This window comes from Dermacentor andersoni, chromosome 1 (assembly GCF_023375885.2).
Source record: "Dermacentor andersoni chromosome 1, qqDerAnde1_hic_scaffold, whole genome shotgun sequence".
In the NCBI taxonomy this organism is placed as follows: Eukaryota; Metazoa; Arthropoda; class Arachnida; order Ixodida; family Ixodidae; genus Dermacentor; species Dermacentor andersoni.
In genome coordinates, this window is record NC_092814.1 from 379,280,142 (window position 1) to 379,298,450 (window position 18,309).

The 18,309-nt window shown below is 46.4% G+C and overlaps 1 protein-coding gene across 2 annotated transcripts in view; it reads left to right on the forward strand.

Moving 5' to 3' along the window:
• LOC126518735 (SEC14-like protein 2) overlaps window positions 1-18,309 on the forward strand; it is a 71,591-nt gene that overhangs the window by 32,980 nt on the left and 20,302 nt on the right. For both annotated transcript variants that reach the window (XM_050168503.3, XM_050168504.3), the window contains one exon: window positions 2,843-3,268. In XM_050168503.3, the coding sequence (XP_050024460.2) occupies window positions 2,843-3,268 (426 nt within the window). The remainder of the gene's footprint in view (window positions 1-2,842; window positions 3,269-18,309) is intronic.

Consider the following 18,309-nt stretch of genomic DNA (forward strand, 5'->3'; position numbering starts at 1 on the left):
GATGAGATTGCCTTGCTTAGTAACTCAGGGGACCAATTGCAATGCATGCTCACTGACCTGGAGAGGCAAAGCAGAAGGGTGGTTCTGAAAATTAATCTGCAGAAAACTAAAGTAATGTTTAACAGTCTCGGAAGAGAACAGCAGTTTACGATAGGCGGTGAGGCACTGGAAGTGGTAAGGGAATACATCTACTTAGGACAGGTAGTGACTGCGGATCCGGATCATGAGACTGAAATAATCAGAAGAATAAGAATGGGCAGGCAGGCGTTTGGTAGGCATTCACAAATCATGAATAGCAGGTTGCCATTATCCCTCAAGAGAAAAGTGTATAACAGCTGTGTCTTACCAGTACTCTCGTACGGGGCAGAAACCTGGAGGCTTACGAAAAGGGTTCTACTTAAGTTGAGGACGACGCAACGAGCTATGGAAAGAAAAATGATAGGTGTAACGTTAAGGGATAAGAAAAGAGCAGATTGGCTGAGGGAACAAACCCCAGTTAATGACATCTTAGTTGAAATGAAGAAAAAGAAATGGGCATGGGCAGGACATGTAATGAGGAGGGCAGATAACCGATGGTCATTAAGGGTTACGGACTGGATTCCAAGGGAAGGGAAGCGTAACAGGGGCGGCAGAAAGTTAGGTGGGCGGATGAGATTAAGAAGTTTGCAGGGACGACATGGCCGCAATTAGTACATGACAGGGGTAGTTGGAGAAGTGTGGGAGAGGCCTTTGCTCTGCAGTGGGCGTAACCAGGGTGATGATGATGATGATGATGATTCGGCTTGTGTACGATTTATACTTCATCTTTACCCTGTGCGAATTGTACATTTATCGGTAATGTTATTTAAGTTCTCCGCAGTACCTTACCAGTTCTCTTTTTTTTTCTATTTTTAATTTGCGGATGGCTGTCTAACCTGCTATACTTAAGCTACGGTAGGAGGCTCTGGTCGACTACCATTCGTCTCTAAACACTGCAACACATCCGCTACAGGCGAATACGCTGCTCGAAAAATGTCCTTTGGCCACGGTCTTCGTCAGTCGATCTAATGTGTCAGCACGCGCATAAAAGATGTATTTCTTCTTTCCCCGTATCAGCGGCAGCATTATTTACCAAGCGCATTCTTCATATCGATGCCTATCTGTGTACGGTGCACTGGTGTACACAATAACATTTACAATGGCTGTCCCCCTTGCCCTCTTCTTAGAGCAGCTATTAATTTTCAGCTGTAGACAGAGTAGCCAACGCCTCCTTTCGTAGGTTCACAAATATTTGTTTATTTATTTATTTAGTGATACTGCAATCTCAGGAAGGGATTTTCGCAGGGTGAGCGTACAGATACAAGCACTGATCAAATATTTACAAAAGAAGCCAGAAAAAAACAAAAAACAAAAACAAACAAACAAAAAAACAAACAAACGCAAATGATTAGAAAACAAACAGAAATGATCAGCATTTGAGAGAACAAAGTTCAATGATGGCAGCGCCACATAGGAGTAGCCATAGCAGCACAGTAAGGTTTATGGCATATCTTAATTATTCAGGAACATATAAAATATTGAGTAATACAGTAATACAAGATGTAAGGGGCATAAAGTTGATAACAATAAGAAATTAGTAACTATATGAGCAACAGGGAATGAATACAACAGAAAATAGATGTTAATGGACAGTGAGGCTTCTGGTGAAAGACGTCAGAGATTGATGTAGTATATGATAGTTAGTAAGCCGATTCTATTCCGTTACTGTTCTTGGTAAAAATGAATATTTAAAGCAGTTATTACGCTGACGAAAAGGGGTGATTGTGAGATTATGACGTTGCCTTGTAGTTTAGCCTGAAGAGAAGGATATTAGTTCGTGAATATTAATCTTAAAATGACCTTTGATTAATTGGTGTAAACACATAAGTCGAGAAACGCGATTTCTTTCGGATACAGGTATCAAGCCAGCCCTATTTAACAGATCAGTTACTGATGTGCGTCCATAGTTATTGTAAACAAAACGAACTGCTTTCTTTTGTACTTTTTCAATTTTATTGATGTTCGTTATAGTAAACGGATCCCAAATCATTGCCGCATAATCTAATATTGGACGGACAACTGATTTGTAAGCTAGGAGCCGGACTCTGGGTGTGGAGAGTTTTAGCGCTCGCATATGAAAAAAAAAAAGTTTACGGTTAGCATTGCTTATAACCTGATGAATGTGTTTATCCAGTCAAGGTGGTTCGTAATCCATAATCTTAGATATTTCTATTGTGCAACTTCGGAAATGGTGTTGTTAGCAAAAGAATATTGAAATATGATGGGATTTTTCTTGCGGGTTATTCTCATGTAAACGGTTTTTTGCAAATTTTTCGGCATCTGCCAGGCATCACACTATTCAGTAATTTTTGGAAGGCCTCGTTCAGTGTTGTTTGATCTGATATGGTTTTAATTGGTTTTAATATATGTGCATAAAATAGGAAACGCCCCTTTCCCAACTTTCTCGCGGAATCACAAGGGTGCAGCTCTTAAAGAAACAGTCTTGTGAGGTATTATAATAAAGGTGCAGGCGTGGCACGAACAATAACATCAGCAAATGCCTGAATTGCTATGCGGGCACGAAAGGTAAGTGTTGCTGCAAGAGAACTGGAACCTGGGCAAGTTCGTAAATATTCTTCTTCGCAATAGATCGCCGACAGGTAACGAAGCAAAGCAGTAATGCGCCGGTGTTTGTGTACTTTAAATAGTACCTTGGCTGTTGGCGCGTTGTTCTGAGGATGTATGCGTGATTGGGCGCTCAGACAATTCTTCATTCGCTTTTTGGCGAGAGCGCTATGCTGACGGAGGTCGCTCTCACACGCAGATGGCTGGAAGGACGACTTGGTCAAGTACGTGGACCTGACCAAGCTGCCGGTCCAGTGGGGCGGATCTCTGACGGGACCTGACGGGGACCCGCGGTGCCCGCACTTGGTGTGCCCCGGCGGCGAGGTTCCCGACGAGTACCGCAAAGATCTCGCCTCCAAGCAGCTGTGGGGCCGCCAAGGGGTGCAGCAGTTGAGCGTCGAGCGCCGTGACCGCTTCGAGCTCGCCGTGCTTGTGGAGCAGGCCGGCTCTCGGCTTATCTGGACCTTCCAAACGGCCAAGGGAGACCTGGCTTTCGGGTTGCGTTTCCGACCATCGTTGCCCTGTGGCGCCGGCGGGGAGGAGCAGCTGCTCGAGGTGGAGCGCGTTCCTTCCTGCAGCCTGATACCCGAGCACGGCTCACACGTGTGTACCCGGCCCGGAACCTGTGAGTGGCCTTCTCCGTCAGGACGGTATTGTAACCGTAGCACAATGGGCAAAACGAGGGCCTCGAATCTGCCCCAACCTGTTGCGTTGTCTGGTCGCGCGAGACGTCGAGGCAGTATTTAATTGAAATTGAAACGCGTTTCGTCCACCAAACCCATTATTCATCAAGACTGTGGATGTATGCGCTTTTATAGTGTACGTGTATTTTTGATCGCAACAACATAACACTTTTTACAAGTGCCGCGAACAGAGTCAAAAGTCGCCTAAAAGCGGAAGGTACTCAAAAAATAAATGTTTGTGTAAACAAGCCCGCTGAGGTACACTACAAAGGAGTGATTTCACAGGGTAACGCGGGGTGAGCAGTAAAGCGTTGAGAACGAATACTAATCGGAAAAGAGAACGTACCAATAAACGGATAGCTCAAGGGCTCCTGATGGTGGCCGCGTCCTCTGGAACAACGCTAATAGGTGGGCGGATTGCAAGGAGGTGGCACTTATGATATCAGCACTTGCAAAACTAATGATGTATGGGTTTTTATTTTGGTGCATGGGCCAATAATGTGCTAAGAGCGGCACACTTACCAAACTAAACGTTATGGAAATTTAAACGCCTTTGTGGAAGAAAATATGCATTTATCTTATGCTAGCTGCGCAGCAGTGCACTCAAGAGCACCTCTTGAGGACACTGCAGCGAATGTGAAACTGCGCTGAATGAGAAAGTTTGGTTAGGTGTAATGCTATACCTCTATCTCGATACTACATACATTGCTATAACGCTCTCTGCGGCATTATGCCGCGGTGAATCTGATCGTGGGTAACTTTTTGCTTACTTATCAAATATACTTCGCTAGATGCAATGAAACACGCAGGTTGCTTCCCTATTTAGGCATAAATCTAACATCTCTAACCAGCGAGTAAATGTGTCGAATGTATGAACGTCATAAACTTTTCAATGTTCCCTAAAATGTCCAAGTGCAATTGAACATGTAACTTAGTAACGCCAAAGATTGGGTTAGTTGGTCCTGCTTGATTAAAGGGAAAACAGTGCTACTTCTCGAACGAGCAGACGAAACCAAGAAACACAGACACGGACAAGCACTTGTCCTTAACTGTCTACTGTGCTTTTTTGTCCTCCGAGAAGTCACGCTGTTGTACCTTTATTCACAATAATGAACACCTCAAAAAATTAAAAAGATAGGAGCATTTGATTTCTTAATCAAACTAGCTTACCGCAGCAGCTGTGATCACTCATTGCCGTAGGAACATTGACGGTAGCCAAAAATTACTCTGCAGTTGCATGGTAGAACATGGAATAAGAGAACAATTCGGCGCATGTAGACAGGAGACGTGCAGCGGATTTCGGTGACAAACGTGACCTGGAACCGTCACCCCAGGCAGTGGAGAAATGCGACATGGCGATACCACCGACCATATCATCTAAACCTTGAGAAGTCATAAAGGTATTGGGTAACATCACGTGCGTCTGAATGCACTGGTTGGCGTTCAGCGATGAACGTCGCCACTCGGTTGATCGATGCCAAGTGCTCGTAGCGAAGAAAGTATGAGTACACAGAACAGCAAAGAGCTAAAGAAAGCTAGTCACATTAACATGGATAAGAAATAAAATAAATGAATTTGGTTCATTTAAGGAATGATGCGCTTACGTCGTCTATTTGTTGCGGGTACCATATTTAAGTAGCGTTCGGTGTTTCGTTCCATAAGTACGTCGCAAATAAAGGCGGTGATCGGCGCATCGGTAGTGGTAGTACGGATGGTTATACCTATACGAGACGAGTTATATGTGTGCTCCCCTTATTGAGTTACGTCGGGAGATATCGTAGAAATGCAAGTCAACGGAACGCCTCAATAAAGCCCTCTTCTGTAATAAACCCAATCTGGTGCGTCTGACCATGGGAGCACGAGGTAAGGGCCAAATGTGCTGGCGTATTCTCCCTGAAGCAGCGTCGGGCAGCATACACGGCGCGAAGGAGGCTTATTCGTCTGCGACAGAACGGTGGCGCCATCTTTCAGTTCACGGCGCGTTGTGTGTGACGGTGGCTCATCAGAAGGCACCACCGTTTCGTGGCAGTGACATCGCGAGCTTCCTATGTGTGACCATAGGCTAGGCCTTCGTCCCTCGATATCAAACCAACCACAAGGTCGTCAAGAGAATGTCCAAACTTTGCTGCCAAGGTACGATAAAGCGTAACGAAAGGCTACAAAACTTCAGTGAAGGGGGAAAGTGGGTTAGAAACGGCTGCTCGTTCGCCATTACAAAAATTAACGTTGAATATAAGTTCGCCTATGGAGTTCATCTCCGGCCTAAAGGAACTACATGGGAAGTCGATGTCTATAGAGTCGCCTGCAGCGAATTTCTGTAGGAAGCGTAAAGCGACTCCCCTTTAGAAATCTACCCATTCATACGCAATATATGTTCAATAGAAGGAGTATTCATGTCTCTTGCACTAAATTCTTTAGGGTAATTTCAATGCAGTTTCTATAGGAATTCTTTTGTGAACTGTATATAGAATTTGGTAGATTCATATGCAATAAATTCTTAATATAACATGTATTGGCATCATTCGTGCTAAGTTCTGTAGAGTAATTTCAACTAACCTTCTAAATATTTTTTCTCTCTAATCTATCCGTATTAGTGATTTAGTCAAAAAGAAATTTATTAATGGCGAACGTATTGGCGACATATGTACGGAATTCTAAACGCTGCTTTTTGTAGAATGCGTACATATTTTGTAACGCAACCAGTATTTAGATTCGGTCTGAAGCCTCACAAGAGGGTCGCACCTATACCTCCGAACATGCGAAATTTCAAATGTATATCTCCGGACATGACAGAGACGTGAGGGGTCAGTTGTGCAGAGCTTTTGTTTTCCTTAGGGCCGAGTTAAAATGGCACGCCCATTCCCGCCGTACACGTGCAGCAGGCATGCTGCACGCGTGGTGTCGTGTGCGGCCGGCCGTGCGGATGTCACGGAGAACGTCCACCAACTTTTTACCTTGTGCATCAACCGCACGTCCGCTCGCATCTCATTCGCTCATCCAAGACGGCAGCGGTCTTCAGAGCGAACATGGCGCTTGCTCGGAACGGGCATGAGGCCACCGTAAAAGGGCACTTTTAGGCAGGTCATGCTCTGCCATGTTAAGCGATGACGTAGTGTCTTTTGCATCTGTGCAACATGCGTCTGCAGGAGACCTTGAGGAAACCGTTTCTGTTGTAAAAGACAATCAGCGAGTTGTTTGTTCAAGCCGTTTAAAATTCGCGGAAACTTTTTATAGCTACCGACGTGCACCTCATTGCGAGTATGGAGAGCGGGCCTTCAGCAGGATAAGCGCAGATCAATTCAGCAGGTCGGGATCACGTAAACGTCTTGAAGCGAGCACATCAGCGCTTTCTTCAGCGAGAAAAATGAGACTTGGAAGTAGCCCAAAACTGGCGCTTCGTCGGCTTTTTCCGCCACCACTCGCCGCGGTGGCTCAGTGGCGTTCTGCTGCTGAGCACGAGGTGACGCGTTCGACTCCCAGCCGCATTTCGATGTGGACGAAACGCAAGAACGCTCGTCTCCTTTGATTTAGGCGCGCGTTAAGAAACCCAGGTGGTAAAAATTAATCAAGAGCCCTCCATTAACGCCGTCTCTCAAAGTCCCAGTTTTGCTTTGGCAGCTTAAACCCCCGAAATAAATTAAATCCTTTTTTTCATCATCAGCGAAACTTCTGCGTCACAGACAAGACAAAGCGAATGCTTCAACAGTAGCACACGTGGCTACACTCACTCTCCTAGAAAGCAGGAGTGCGTGTAATAAAAAAAAATAACTTGCTATTAAGCTGCATCATATTTGCTGAAGGACACACTGGCAGCCCACAAATAACCATCGCGACGAACTAATAAACAATGCTCAAATAAGGGATGTCGCTTAGCCGACGGTTCGATAAGTGCACTTGCCTTTCATTTCGAAAGTGCGCTCACCCGAACAGCACCTCGGTCGCACGTACGTTTCCTTGAGGCCACGAAGACAGGGAATGCAGAAATCGGCTATCTCCTTTAATGAACTCAAATGTACGGAACTAATGGTGTGCCGCAATTGAGAAAATTGCCGTGTTTCGTTTCAACTGTCCACATTTCGTGGCTCTACGCGGCCTTGCTGCAGCATTCCTGAGTGCGGCAGGCAATGGCCGAGTAATTGGCGTGCGTGAGAGCGAGCTGCCAAGTTGCGCAAACTTTCCCCCACAGGAGTAAGTGTCATGCGTGCAAGACAAATGATCTTTTTACGTTTCTCCCAAGGTCGTTCAGATTGTTCGTTGATCGAACGTGTGAGACGTGACTGCAGCATTGGGTACGTTCGTCGCATGAACGCCCTTGTCAGCACGAAACGTAACACTTTATAGGGCCGCAGATTTTATGATGAATGGGCCATTCAATAGAACTTGCGATGTAAAAAAATTCCTATATGATCACGCTACGGCACGCTGACCTTGGAAACAGCCCCATGTGTTTCGAAGTCGGAATACACAGTCGCTGGCATAGTACGAAACCCCGTTTCCGGCGCCATTTGCAATCGTTGCTGATTTGTTTACTTGTACTGCTGACAGAAAACTATTCAGATACCCTCCATGGTGGCGTAGTGGTTTTCACGTTGTGCCACTAAAGTCCAATGGCGCGGAATGAATCTCCAGGCCACGGCGGCCACGTTTTGGTGGAACCGAAATGCAAAAACGCCTGCGTACCGTGCATTGGGTGCACGTTAAAGAATCTCACTTAGTCAACATTTATCCGGAGTACCCCACTATGGCGTGCCTTACCATCATATCGTGGCTTATGCACGTAAAAACAGAGAATTTATTATCTTTTTCTCTTTATATATCTAGTAACATGCGCAACCTGTCGTTTGGTGAAAACTGTTGCCCAAGTCCATTCTGCAAGTATTTTGATTATCAAAAGCCCATTCATTCCTGTGTCATCCTTCTTCTTAACCAAGAACTCGGACTAACTAATCTGTCACTACGTGGCAACTACGTGCTCATTTTCATCACTTGCCGGTCCTTATACAATCGAGTCGCTCGCGCGTGACCTCGGCGTTAGTGAGAGGACGGCATTTGTGAAATACGCGAATAGCTTTCGCAATAATTCTTTGCGAATGCTCTTGCGATTACAGGCGGGATTCGCGAATGGCAGCCAATTTGTGTAGCAGAGCGCTTTGCGCCTGGTAGCTGTGTCGTAGGCTTTTCGCCCACGCCTGGTATCGGCTCAGGTCGATCCAAATAGGTCGCGAAGATTCGGGCGAAAAGCGATTCAGAACAAATTGCCACCGACATCAGCAAGGGTGGTTATGGGAGCAGCGATTAAAGTGCGACTAGTTTGGAGGAAACAAACATTGGGAAAATAAACTTTTTTTAATTAAAGCGAGACACAGTTGGACCCATTGAACGAAAATAAAATTCCTAATCAATTTTATATAAGCGTGACGAGTAAAGAAAAGACCACGCCATTTCATTTTATCGTTATCAATAAATACCTTCTTTCAGCGCCCATGGTAAGAGCTGACGTAAGAGCATCGTAAGAGTTGACGCCGCTACCGCTTGCAAAGCAATGTAGCTCACTTGAAGTGTTCACAAAGGCACGCTCGCAAAATTGACCTGTTACAATACGCTCCCTTAACAAGTTGTGCTCTTTTGCTTGTCGACGTTTGTCTGACTTTGGTGACGCGGGTAGCTTCATCCTTTCTTCACCTGTTCAATCAAAAGTAGTGATTGAGTAATTGCTTACTTCAGTTGTTTTCATACAACTGCGCAGGCCTAGGGGCTTGGCGTCCGACGATAGCACCCACACTCTGCACCTAAAGCTTTCGTCGGCCTCCAAAGAAAGTATGTTCTGTTCAGGAGTGTGGTTTCGACACCCGTACGCCTGACCTTTTCGTGCATCGCTTTTCGCACTTAATGCTCGAGACGCCCATCAAGTCGAATGGCGGGCATTTAAATATACAGCCCTAATGGCAGACCACCAAAACAAATTTGGCGCCTCTGAGAACAACATGACGTCACTTCTGTTTTTTAACGGATGTGGCGTCACATTGCTTTTTTTTTCCGCCGGAAGATCCTTCCTCGTACAGATGGCGCACACCCCCCATGAAACGCCCAACAACCGTCATATTTTGAACGCCTGGGCTTCTATGGAAGCTTCGCTAACAGGTATATTTACCTTGTAACGGCTACGTCCACAAAGCCGGAGCGATAAGCACAGCGCAAATGCATGTGCAGAAACACCTCGGGTCAAATATAAAAGCAGCGGGCACGCTAGGCGCAGTGCTCAATACGAGCGAATCAGCCCTCATAGGTTTCTGCGTTGTGCTTATAGAACCCTCTTTGTGGGCCTAGCCCACACGCAGGCGCCGGCGAAAACGCTATAAAGTGCCGATTGCTGGTTTCCTCACCTAGCAGAGCCTTGGCTGTCTTCATGGATGGATGGATGGATGGAGTAACTTTATTGAAAGGTCCTGCGAGCTACGGGGCGCAAGGTCCCATAGAGCGGGCTACTCCCACGTTGGGACCGGGAGTTGTAACTCCCTGGACGCATCGTGGGCTCGCTGGACAGCCCAGAGCTGCTCCGCCAGATCCGTGCTGCGTAATGCGTCTTGTAGCCTGGCGGACTCTTGATCCTTGTTTGCGTGGGTCCGACCACACGGCCAGAGCAAGTGATGGACGTCTAGTGTGCTATGGCAATTTTCGCAATATGATGTTTTGTATAGGTCAGGCATGTAGTGATGTAGTCTGTTCTGCGTAGGGTACGTGTTTGTTTGAAGCATTCTGAACGTCAGGGCTTGAGGCCTGGTGAGCTTATTGTGAGGTGTGCTGAATATTCTGCGGTCTAGATAAAAGTGCTTTATGATCTCGTTATATGTGGAGGGAGGGTCCCGATTCTCGCTGGGATGGTCACGACCAGAATAGGTGGCGTCGCGGAGGGTTAGGTCTCGCGCGCTCCTGTGAGCCATCTCATTAAGATTGCGAGGGGCGTCCTCGATCTCTCCGAGGTGTGCCGGGAACCAGCAGATGGTGTGATGCTGCAGCGGTGCGGATCTATTTATTATTTGTAGTGCTTGGCTTGCAACTGCTCCTTTCTGAAAAGCTTTGACGGCCGAGCGTGAATCGCTGTAGACGTGGGTGATGGTCGGGTCTGTGAGCGCGAGTGCGATGGCAACCTGTTCTGCTATCTCGGACTTGTGGGTCTTGACTGTGAGAGCGTTTCTGACTTGACCTTGCTTATTGATCGTGGTGGCAACGAAGGCCTTCCTGGTCGGGTACTGTGCCGCGTCAACGAAACAGGCTAGGATCTTCTTATCACGTATTTCGCGCAGGATGAACGATCCGCGTGCCAGCCTTCTGGGTTGATGGTGCGCGGGGTTCATGTTCCGTGGCAGTGGGCGAACCGTGTAGGAGTTGCGTGTGTCCGTCGGAACGCTTTGATATAGATTCTCGATTACTGTGGTGTCATGACCTAGTTTGGCTAGGATTTCTCTACCCGGTTTGGTTCCAGAGCCCGTTCTTGAGCTTCGGCGATTTCTTCTAGTGTGTTGTGTACCCCCAGTTGCAGCAGGAGCTCTGTCTCGGTATTCTTGGGGATTCCCAGCGCCAGTTTGACTAGCTTCCTCAGTTGTACATTGAGTTTGTCCTTCTCCGCTACCTTCCATCTGTGCATGGCCGCCTCGTAGGTGAAGTGGCATAGCGCAAAGGCGTGTGTTAGCTTGAGGAGATTTTCTTCCTTAAGGCCGTGTTGTCTGTTGGCTACGCGTCGTATGAGATTCAAGGCATTATTCGACTTTGTCACGATCTTCTCCACTGTCGCGGCATTAGAGCCGTTGCTCTCAATGAACATCCCAAGGACTCTGATTTTGCTGACGTGTGGAATGGTTCCTCCGTCTTTTGTTCTGAGAGTAATGACGTGTGTGTCTCTGATTTCGTTCTTTGGTTTGGGACCGCTCCTCGACGGTTTGTAGACGAGGAGCTCCGACTTCGCAGGCGAACATCGCAGGCCGGTGGGAGCGAGGTATTCCTCGATCACGTCGATCGCTTCCTGCAGAGCGCTTTCAATTGATCCCAGGCTACCTCCGGGGACCCAGAGCGTCACGTCATCGGCGTATATCGTGTATTTGACGTTCTCTATTTGATCGAGTTTCTTGCCTAGGCCGGCTAGCGCAAGGTTAAAAAGCGTCGGAGAGATGACAGAACCTTGCGGGGTGCCCCTGCCTCCGAGTTTGTATTTCTGCGACTTGATTTCCCCTAGACGGAGGGTGGCCGTTCTGTCGCTCAGGAACGATTTTGTATAAGCGTAGAGTCTCGTGCCGAGGTCGAGGTTGGAGATCGTGTCGAGTATGTAGTCATGTGATAAATTATCGAATGCCTTTTCGAGGTCTAGCCCTAGGATTACTCTCGCGTCTCTCGTGTCTGCGTCAATGATTTGATGCTTGAGGAGCTTCATGGCGTCTTGGGTGGATAGCCCTGGTCGAAAGCCGATCATTGCTGCGGGGTAGACATCTTTATCTTCGAGATGTTTCGAGAGCCTGTTTAGGACCGCGTGCTCGGCTACCTTGCCGACGCAAGACGTCAGCGAGATAGGTCTGAGGTTATTGATGTTGGGCGCCTTGCCAGGCTTTGGGATGAGCACGATAAGGGCCGTTTTCCAGTCTTCTGGTAGTGCTCCATTCCTCCAAATTTTGTTGATTTCCTCTGTGAGGGTTTCGATTGAGGTTTCGTCGAGGTTTCTAAGTGCCTTGTTAGTTACGCCGTCCGGCCCCGGCGCTGACTTGCTGTTTAGGTTCTGAAGCGCCGTCCGTATCTCTTCGGTTGAGAAGTCCTGATCTAGCTCTGGGTTGGCTTTGCCGCGATATGCATCGGCGGTCGTGCCTCTAGCATTTTTGGCCAGCGGGAGGTACTTGTCGGCTAGACGGTCAATGAGCTCATTTTCTGTGGTAATTTTGAGTTCCTCGTGCATGATCTTGTTCAGTGTACGACCCTGGTCCGCTTTAGTTTTGGTTCTATCTAAAAGATGTTTGAGCAGGTGCCACGTCGTCCCGCTGTTGATGCGGCCGTCCGCGGCGTCGCACACCTCATTCCATTGCTGGTTAGATAGTTGCGCGCAATATTCTGCAATCAGCCGATTGAGGGAAGAAATTCTTTTCCTGAGCCGTCGATTGTGTCTTTGTTCTTTCCATCTCCTGGTGAGCGATTGTTTGGCTTCAAGCATGTGAGCCAGTCGGCTGTCCATGCTTTGAACGGGGAGATCTGTCGCTATTTCCTTCGTGGCCGCCTTAATGTCGGCCTTTAGTTGCGACGTCCATTGTTCCATTGATTCTTTGCCTGTGCGGCGTTCGTGTCTGAACTCGCGGAACTTGTCCCAGTCGACGTACGTCATTTTTCTGGGTTCTCTGGATGGGGTGTCAATCGCTGTCTCAACAATGTGATGATCGCTGCCCAGATCCTCGAAGAGGTTGTTCCACTGATAATTTGGAACGTTGCGGACGAAAGTGAGATCTGGCGTTGTGTCGCGGTTGACAGAATTACCCGTTCTTGTGGGGTACTCGGCGTTCGTGATGAGCGTTAGGTCAAGTTCATCGGCGTCGTTTAGTAAGTCCTTGCCCTTGGCTCTGCTGGCGACGTATCCCCAGGCCGTGTTAGGGGCGTTGAAGTCCCCGGCCACGATCACGGGGTTGTCGCCGGCACGGTTGCGGGCGAGCTGTAGTATTTGCTTAAATTTTTGTGCTCTGTGCTTGGGGCTGCTGTAAACGTTTAGGATGAATATGCTCTTAGCGTTTTTGGCTCTAGGGAAGACTTCCGTGAGAATGAATTCGCAATTGCTGCGGTCGCGATTAACGTTGTGTGTCGTGTGGGCTAGCTTGTTGCTGACCAATGTGGCGATGCCTCTACATTTGTGTTGCGGTGTCGTTGCGGTCACGTCATAGCCGGGTAGCGAGGGTGTAGCGGTATTTGTCTCTTGTAGGAGAATGACTTGGGGTTTGTATTTTTTGGCTCGAATATATTGTTGCAGGGGGGCCTTTTTGCGGACGTAGCCCCTACAATTCCATTGCCAAAGGCGAAACGTTTCAGTTTGCACAGCCATCTTTGTTGTTGGCGTTGGGTGGCCTTTGTGAGGCCACGTTGTTGCTGTGTCTATCTGGCGACAACGCCCGAGGTAGCTTGGTGATAGTAGGCTGTGACGTCACCGACGGGTGTTCTGCCATTTCTAGCGCGTTGAGCCTCTTACCATGGATGTTAATCGTCTCCGTCATGTGGTTGATCTGTAGCGTTATCCTGTCGTAACCTTCCTTGAGGGTCCCTACTGTCGTCGCAAGTTTGTCTTGCCCTTCCTTCAGTGACCGGACGGTAGTTGCAAGCCCGCTGAGCAGTTCCTTGATTTCCCTAATGTCGTTGTCCGTGCTCGATGGATGTGTGTTTGTCTGTCTTCATTTGCCCGGCGAAATTCTGAAGCTTGTTTGTTCATCTCGAGAAGCGCAGCTGCGATAGCTGAAAGCGGGCAACTTTGTAAAACCCAAGGAACATATAAACAGAAGCGGTTTTTTTTTTTCAGCTGTCCTTATTTCAAATCTTTGTTTAGATTTTTCAGCTTAAGAATGAACTGAAATTCGGGATATTGCCATACAGTCTCGTACTGCAACCTCTGATGGCTACCGAAATTGAAACATGTTAGCGACCGAAAAAAAGAAAACACGAAGCGATACCACGCATGCGTCATGTCCGAAAAATGTGTTGCTTAAGCGCACTTATGGCTCGTTTACTCTGTGCAATTCTGTGTTTAGTGATTCGCGAAAAAATACGTCTTCCTATAGTAACCGTACTTGCTTCAGCTCGCGGTAGATAGGGGCGCTGTTTGTTGATTTCAAATGGCAGTTCATTACTGCTGGAAACCACATCTGGATACCTGAGAACGAGATATCATAGCAGAAAATTTGCCGCGACAAAATCCTACATACTCACCCATAAGGTATGTCCTCTAAAACAGTGAAATACCTAGCCTCATTGTCATGACAAATAATATTTAGGTTTTCTTTTTTTTTTTAATATACGGTGGCAGATTTGGCAGATGACATTCAAGAAGTTTGTAAATAAACAGGTTATTTTCTCAATAGATAGCTTGCAATCAGCGAACTGATATGTCAGGGTTTTTAACTATTGTCGATTGGTCTACTGTGATGTTATGACCAAGAAATATTTTCAGGTGGTACTGCGAGACAAGGACAAATTGTATCATACATGATACACCATGCTGTTATTGGTTGTTTTCTGGATAATAGTAGATACTTGTTTCCTCGGAATAAAATATATTTGTTTGGAAAACATAGCCTTTCTTGGAGCTATGCGCTTTTGGAACCATTGTTGGTGAAGAATACGAAACAAAATGACAATTCCAACAATGTTTACGATGAAGATAGCGTGAGGCCTGGTACATTCCAAGACCTAATAACAACAGCAACCACAAATACATAACTGTTGCGTAAAGCTCTTGAATACTATGCAAAGCAAAATGAACGTAAAACTCAGCTCTACAAATGATCCGGTTTAGATTTCAAAGCTACAATAAGTCAATCAAGGATCACAAATCAAATTTAGTTAAACTTGTACGAGGTGGAGCTGTGCGAAATAGAGTTCGTTTGTTACAGCAATGCCTCAAGTATTTTTTCAACGGTTGTGATATTTTTTAAATTTTCCGCAGATCAAATGTTGTATTGCATGGTCAAAAGTATACTCGTAATTGCGTAGTGTATCCCATATTATACGCGACAATTCTGGTTCATAAAATCGCAACCAAGCGTGTGCATTTTTAAAAATAAGTAGTGAGGTTGGTCTCACATATGCGGCCTCAAAAAAAGCTTGCATAATTTTTTCACAAAAAAGAATGAGCATTGATGCATTAAGGGGTTAATGGCAGTTTCAAACTTAGCTGGAATATTGCGATGAAGTTTCCATAGAACACGTACAACCCTTGATAACTTCAGTTACAAACAAGGAATGTGTACGTTTCAAGGTGAATGTTCGTGGAAATGCACGCGGAAAAATTTTATGTTAACAGAATGTACGATATTATCTTGAAAATTCATTTTGAAGTTGCGTAATTTCTACTGATGGGCTAGTCAGTGATTCATGGCTTCGGTGAAGCTGCGCACTTGAATAAAAGACGTTCACACAAACGATGAGGACATACACAGGCGCTGATACGCTAAAGACATGCACTGAAGAGGTTTGGGGTGGTCCCATGACAGCCATTTATTATGTGGCGTTTCAGAGCACCTAATAGGTGGGGATGCCTTCGCGTTGGAGGCTTTTGAAGCGTTTTCGAAGCGTTTACGTCCCATAATGGCCGAGCACCATGGCCGGAAGTAAGCTTGTGTCGAATTCAGCAGTAGGAACTCGGCGGCAGCTCTAGTCGGCCTTCCACAGCCATGGCGGATGCTATTCGACAAGGTCGTCTGTGCTAGCACAAGGGGCGCCAAGAGACTACCTACATGATACCAACAGGGCCCCCTTTTGAAACGCGAACCCCGTACAAGTAGCCGAGCACCGGGCCGAGGGACAGCTCTACGCCTAATAAAACCAGTTGGTTTCTAGCGGCACGGGGCTTTGAACCCAATACCTCCCGAATACGAGGTGGATGCTCTACCAATAGGCCATCGCTGTGGTTTGCAATTGCACCTGATGGGAATATTTCGGGCTCTAAATTTCACTTTTGTAAGCTTCAATTGAAGCTCGTTTGCTTCTAGCCGCAAGAAAAGCTCCTCTAAGAATCTGGCTTTCCTTTTAATTTCACGGTGTTGGAATCTCTGAAGAATATATACTCGCGTCATCGGCGCAATGTACAATGTCGTCAGTTTGTGATATTTTGCACACGTAATTATTATACAGTAAAAAGGGCCAAGGTCCCATTGTGGAGCCCTGCGGAACACCGCTAGTTATAACCTTTTGAACAGAGACGACTTCTCCGGATAGAACTTATTAGTTACGCGTTCTCAGGTAGTTGACAATTAAATTTAGTACATGTTCGCTGATACATTATCTTTGTTATTGATATTAAATGTTTTATCGAATCCAAAGCATTTCTATTGCTTACGAATATTACCAACAAGTAAAGCTTGTTTTCAATACATTGAACGAGCCTTTCTTTTATACTAATCAACGCTAGCACTGCAGATTCGTTCTTGCGGAACCCAAATTGCTTAGCGGGTATATTTTGAGTGTTTTCTAAAAAAAATCCACAAAATGTATAAAGATTTCAGGTTCTATAATTTTGTTTTAATTTGGTTGAAACAGAGATAGGCCAATAGTTGCCCAACGTATCTGTCGCTTCTCTCATTTAGCACCGGAACCGTTGCCATGTTAAGGTATTCTGGAGTCTGTAAACTTCTTATGCCCGATTAAAGCTCCATATATTAGAAAAAGCGTGACTGCAGTAAATCAAGCAACTTCCTTTATTCAGCCTGCCTTAATATGATTGTCGGGACCAGCTCCGTTCTTATTTTATTTTTATTTTTTTGTGAGTGACTGCTGTTCTTTTTTTATTTGTGGTAGATTTCATAAACAAGTTTCTCACCTTACCGCTTTCAGTATAACTTGTGGGGTAAGGTGCTAACATGAAGCTCCTGTACGGACAGGATGTAAGAAAATAATAACTGAACTTATCACTTAGCCCTGTTTTGGTCAATATGCCTCCTGTTATGTTCCTTGGTGAGGAAGTTGCCGAATTAGACTAGGCATTACCAAATTAATGGTAAGTCTGCCACGTAATAGTCGAGCCCACTTGTAACGATGCAATTTAAAGTAAACTTAACTGCTAATAACAGTTTATCAACAGCCAAGAATTTTCGCAAAAATTCTATGAGGGAGCCGTTCACTTAAAACGGCCTGCTGTTGGGCTGACGCAGCACGATTACAACGGACGGAATGAACCACGACCCACCGTGGTTGCTTGCTGGCTTTGGTGTTGCGCTGCTAAGCACGACGTCGCGGGATCAAATCCTGGCCCCAGCGGCCGCATTTCGATGGGGGCGAAATGCAAAAACGCCCGTGTACGTAGATTTAGGTGCAGGTTAACGAACCCCAGGTGGTCAAAATTATACCGCAGCCCCCCACTACGGCGTGCCTTATAATGAGACCGTGGCTTTGCCACGGAAAACCTCATAATTTAATTTTCATTTAATGAACCACGGTATGGCTGCGTCTCGGTGCGCCGGGGGAAGGCAGACGGCACGCCACGCCACGCAGCAAAAGAGCGCAGCGCTTCACTTTTATGTTTATATTTTTTTTCGTTTCTAGCTCACAAATGCGCTACCGCTGTAGTTACGTCGCACCGGCTATCATTGATGTGCAGCGCGCCAAAGTGAAGGATCTCAATCGCTCTGAATGAGAAAGGGTAGGGCTACACTAAGCGAAACGCGGCACCTGCAACGCTAGTAAACGGGTAACGTCAGCACGCTTACTATTGAAAACGCCGTGTTGAATTAGGGCGCTATAACGTAAAATTATTCCAAACTTTTCTATTCCAATTCTGTAACCAACCCTCCGCGATTGGCCAAAAAATTTTTTTGGACCAACCCCACTTCACCTGTCTGTCACCCGACGTCACGAAAACCGCGACAGCTCCCCATCTGATATGACGTGTACACACTGATTATGCCTGATTTGACCGGAAAAAGAAAAATAGTTATTTCTGATTCGACGCCTTTTTGTCATTAGCCCCCAGCTATTGGTCAAAAGCTTTCGGACTGCACCCACTTCACCTTCCTGACACGCGCAGTCACTAAACCGCAAGAACTCACCGCGTCAAAGTGACGTGCACGCATTAAAGATACATTAATATGCCGAACAAAACGGAATTTTCTTCTGAATAGCCACAGGCTGCCCCGTTCCGAAAGGAATAACGGATGGCTGCCGCCGATCGCTCAGGCGCTGGCTACTCGCACCTGCCGGAAAGCATGAGTTTATTTGCGTATAATAAATTTTCTTGCGTGTCCGTGTAACGTTTTCGAGC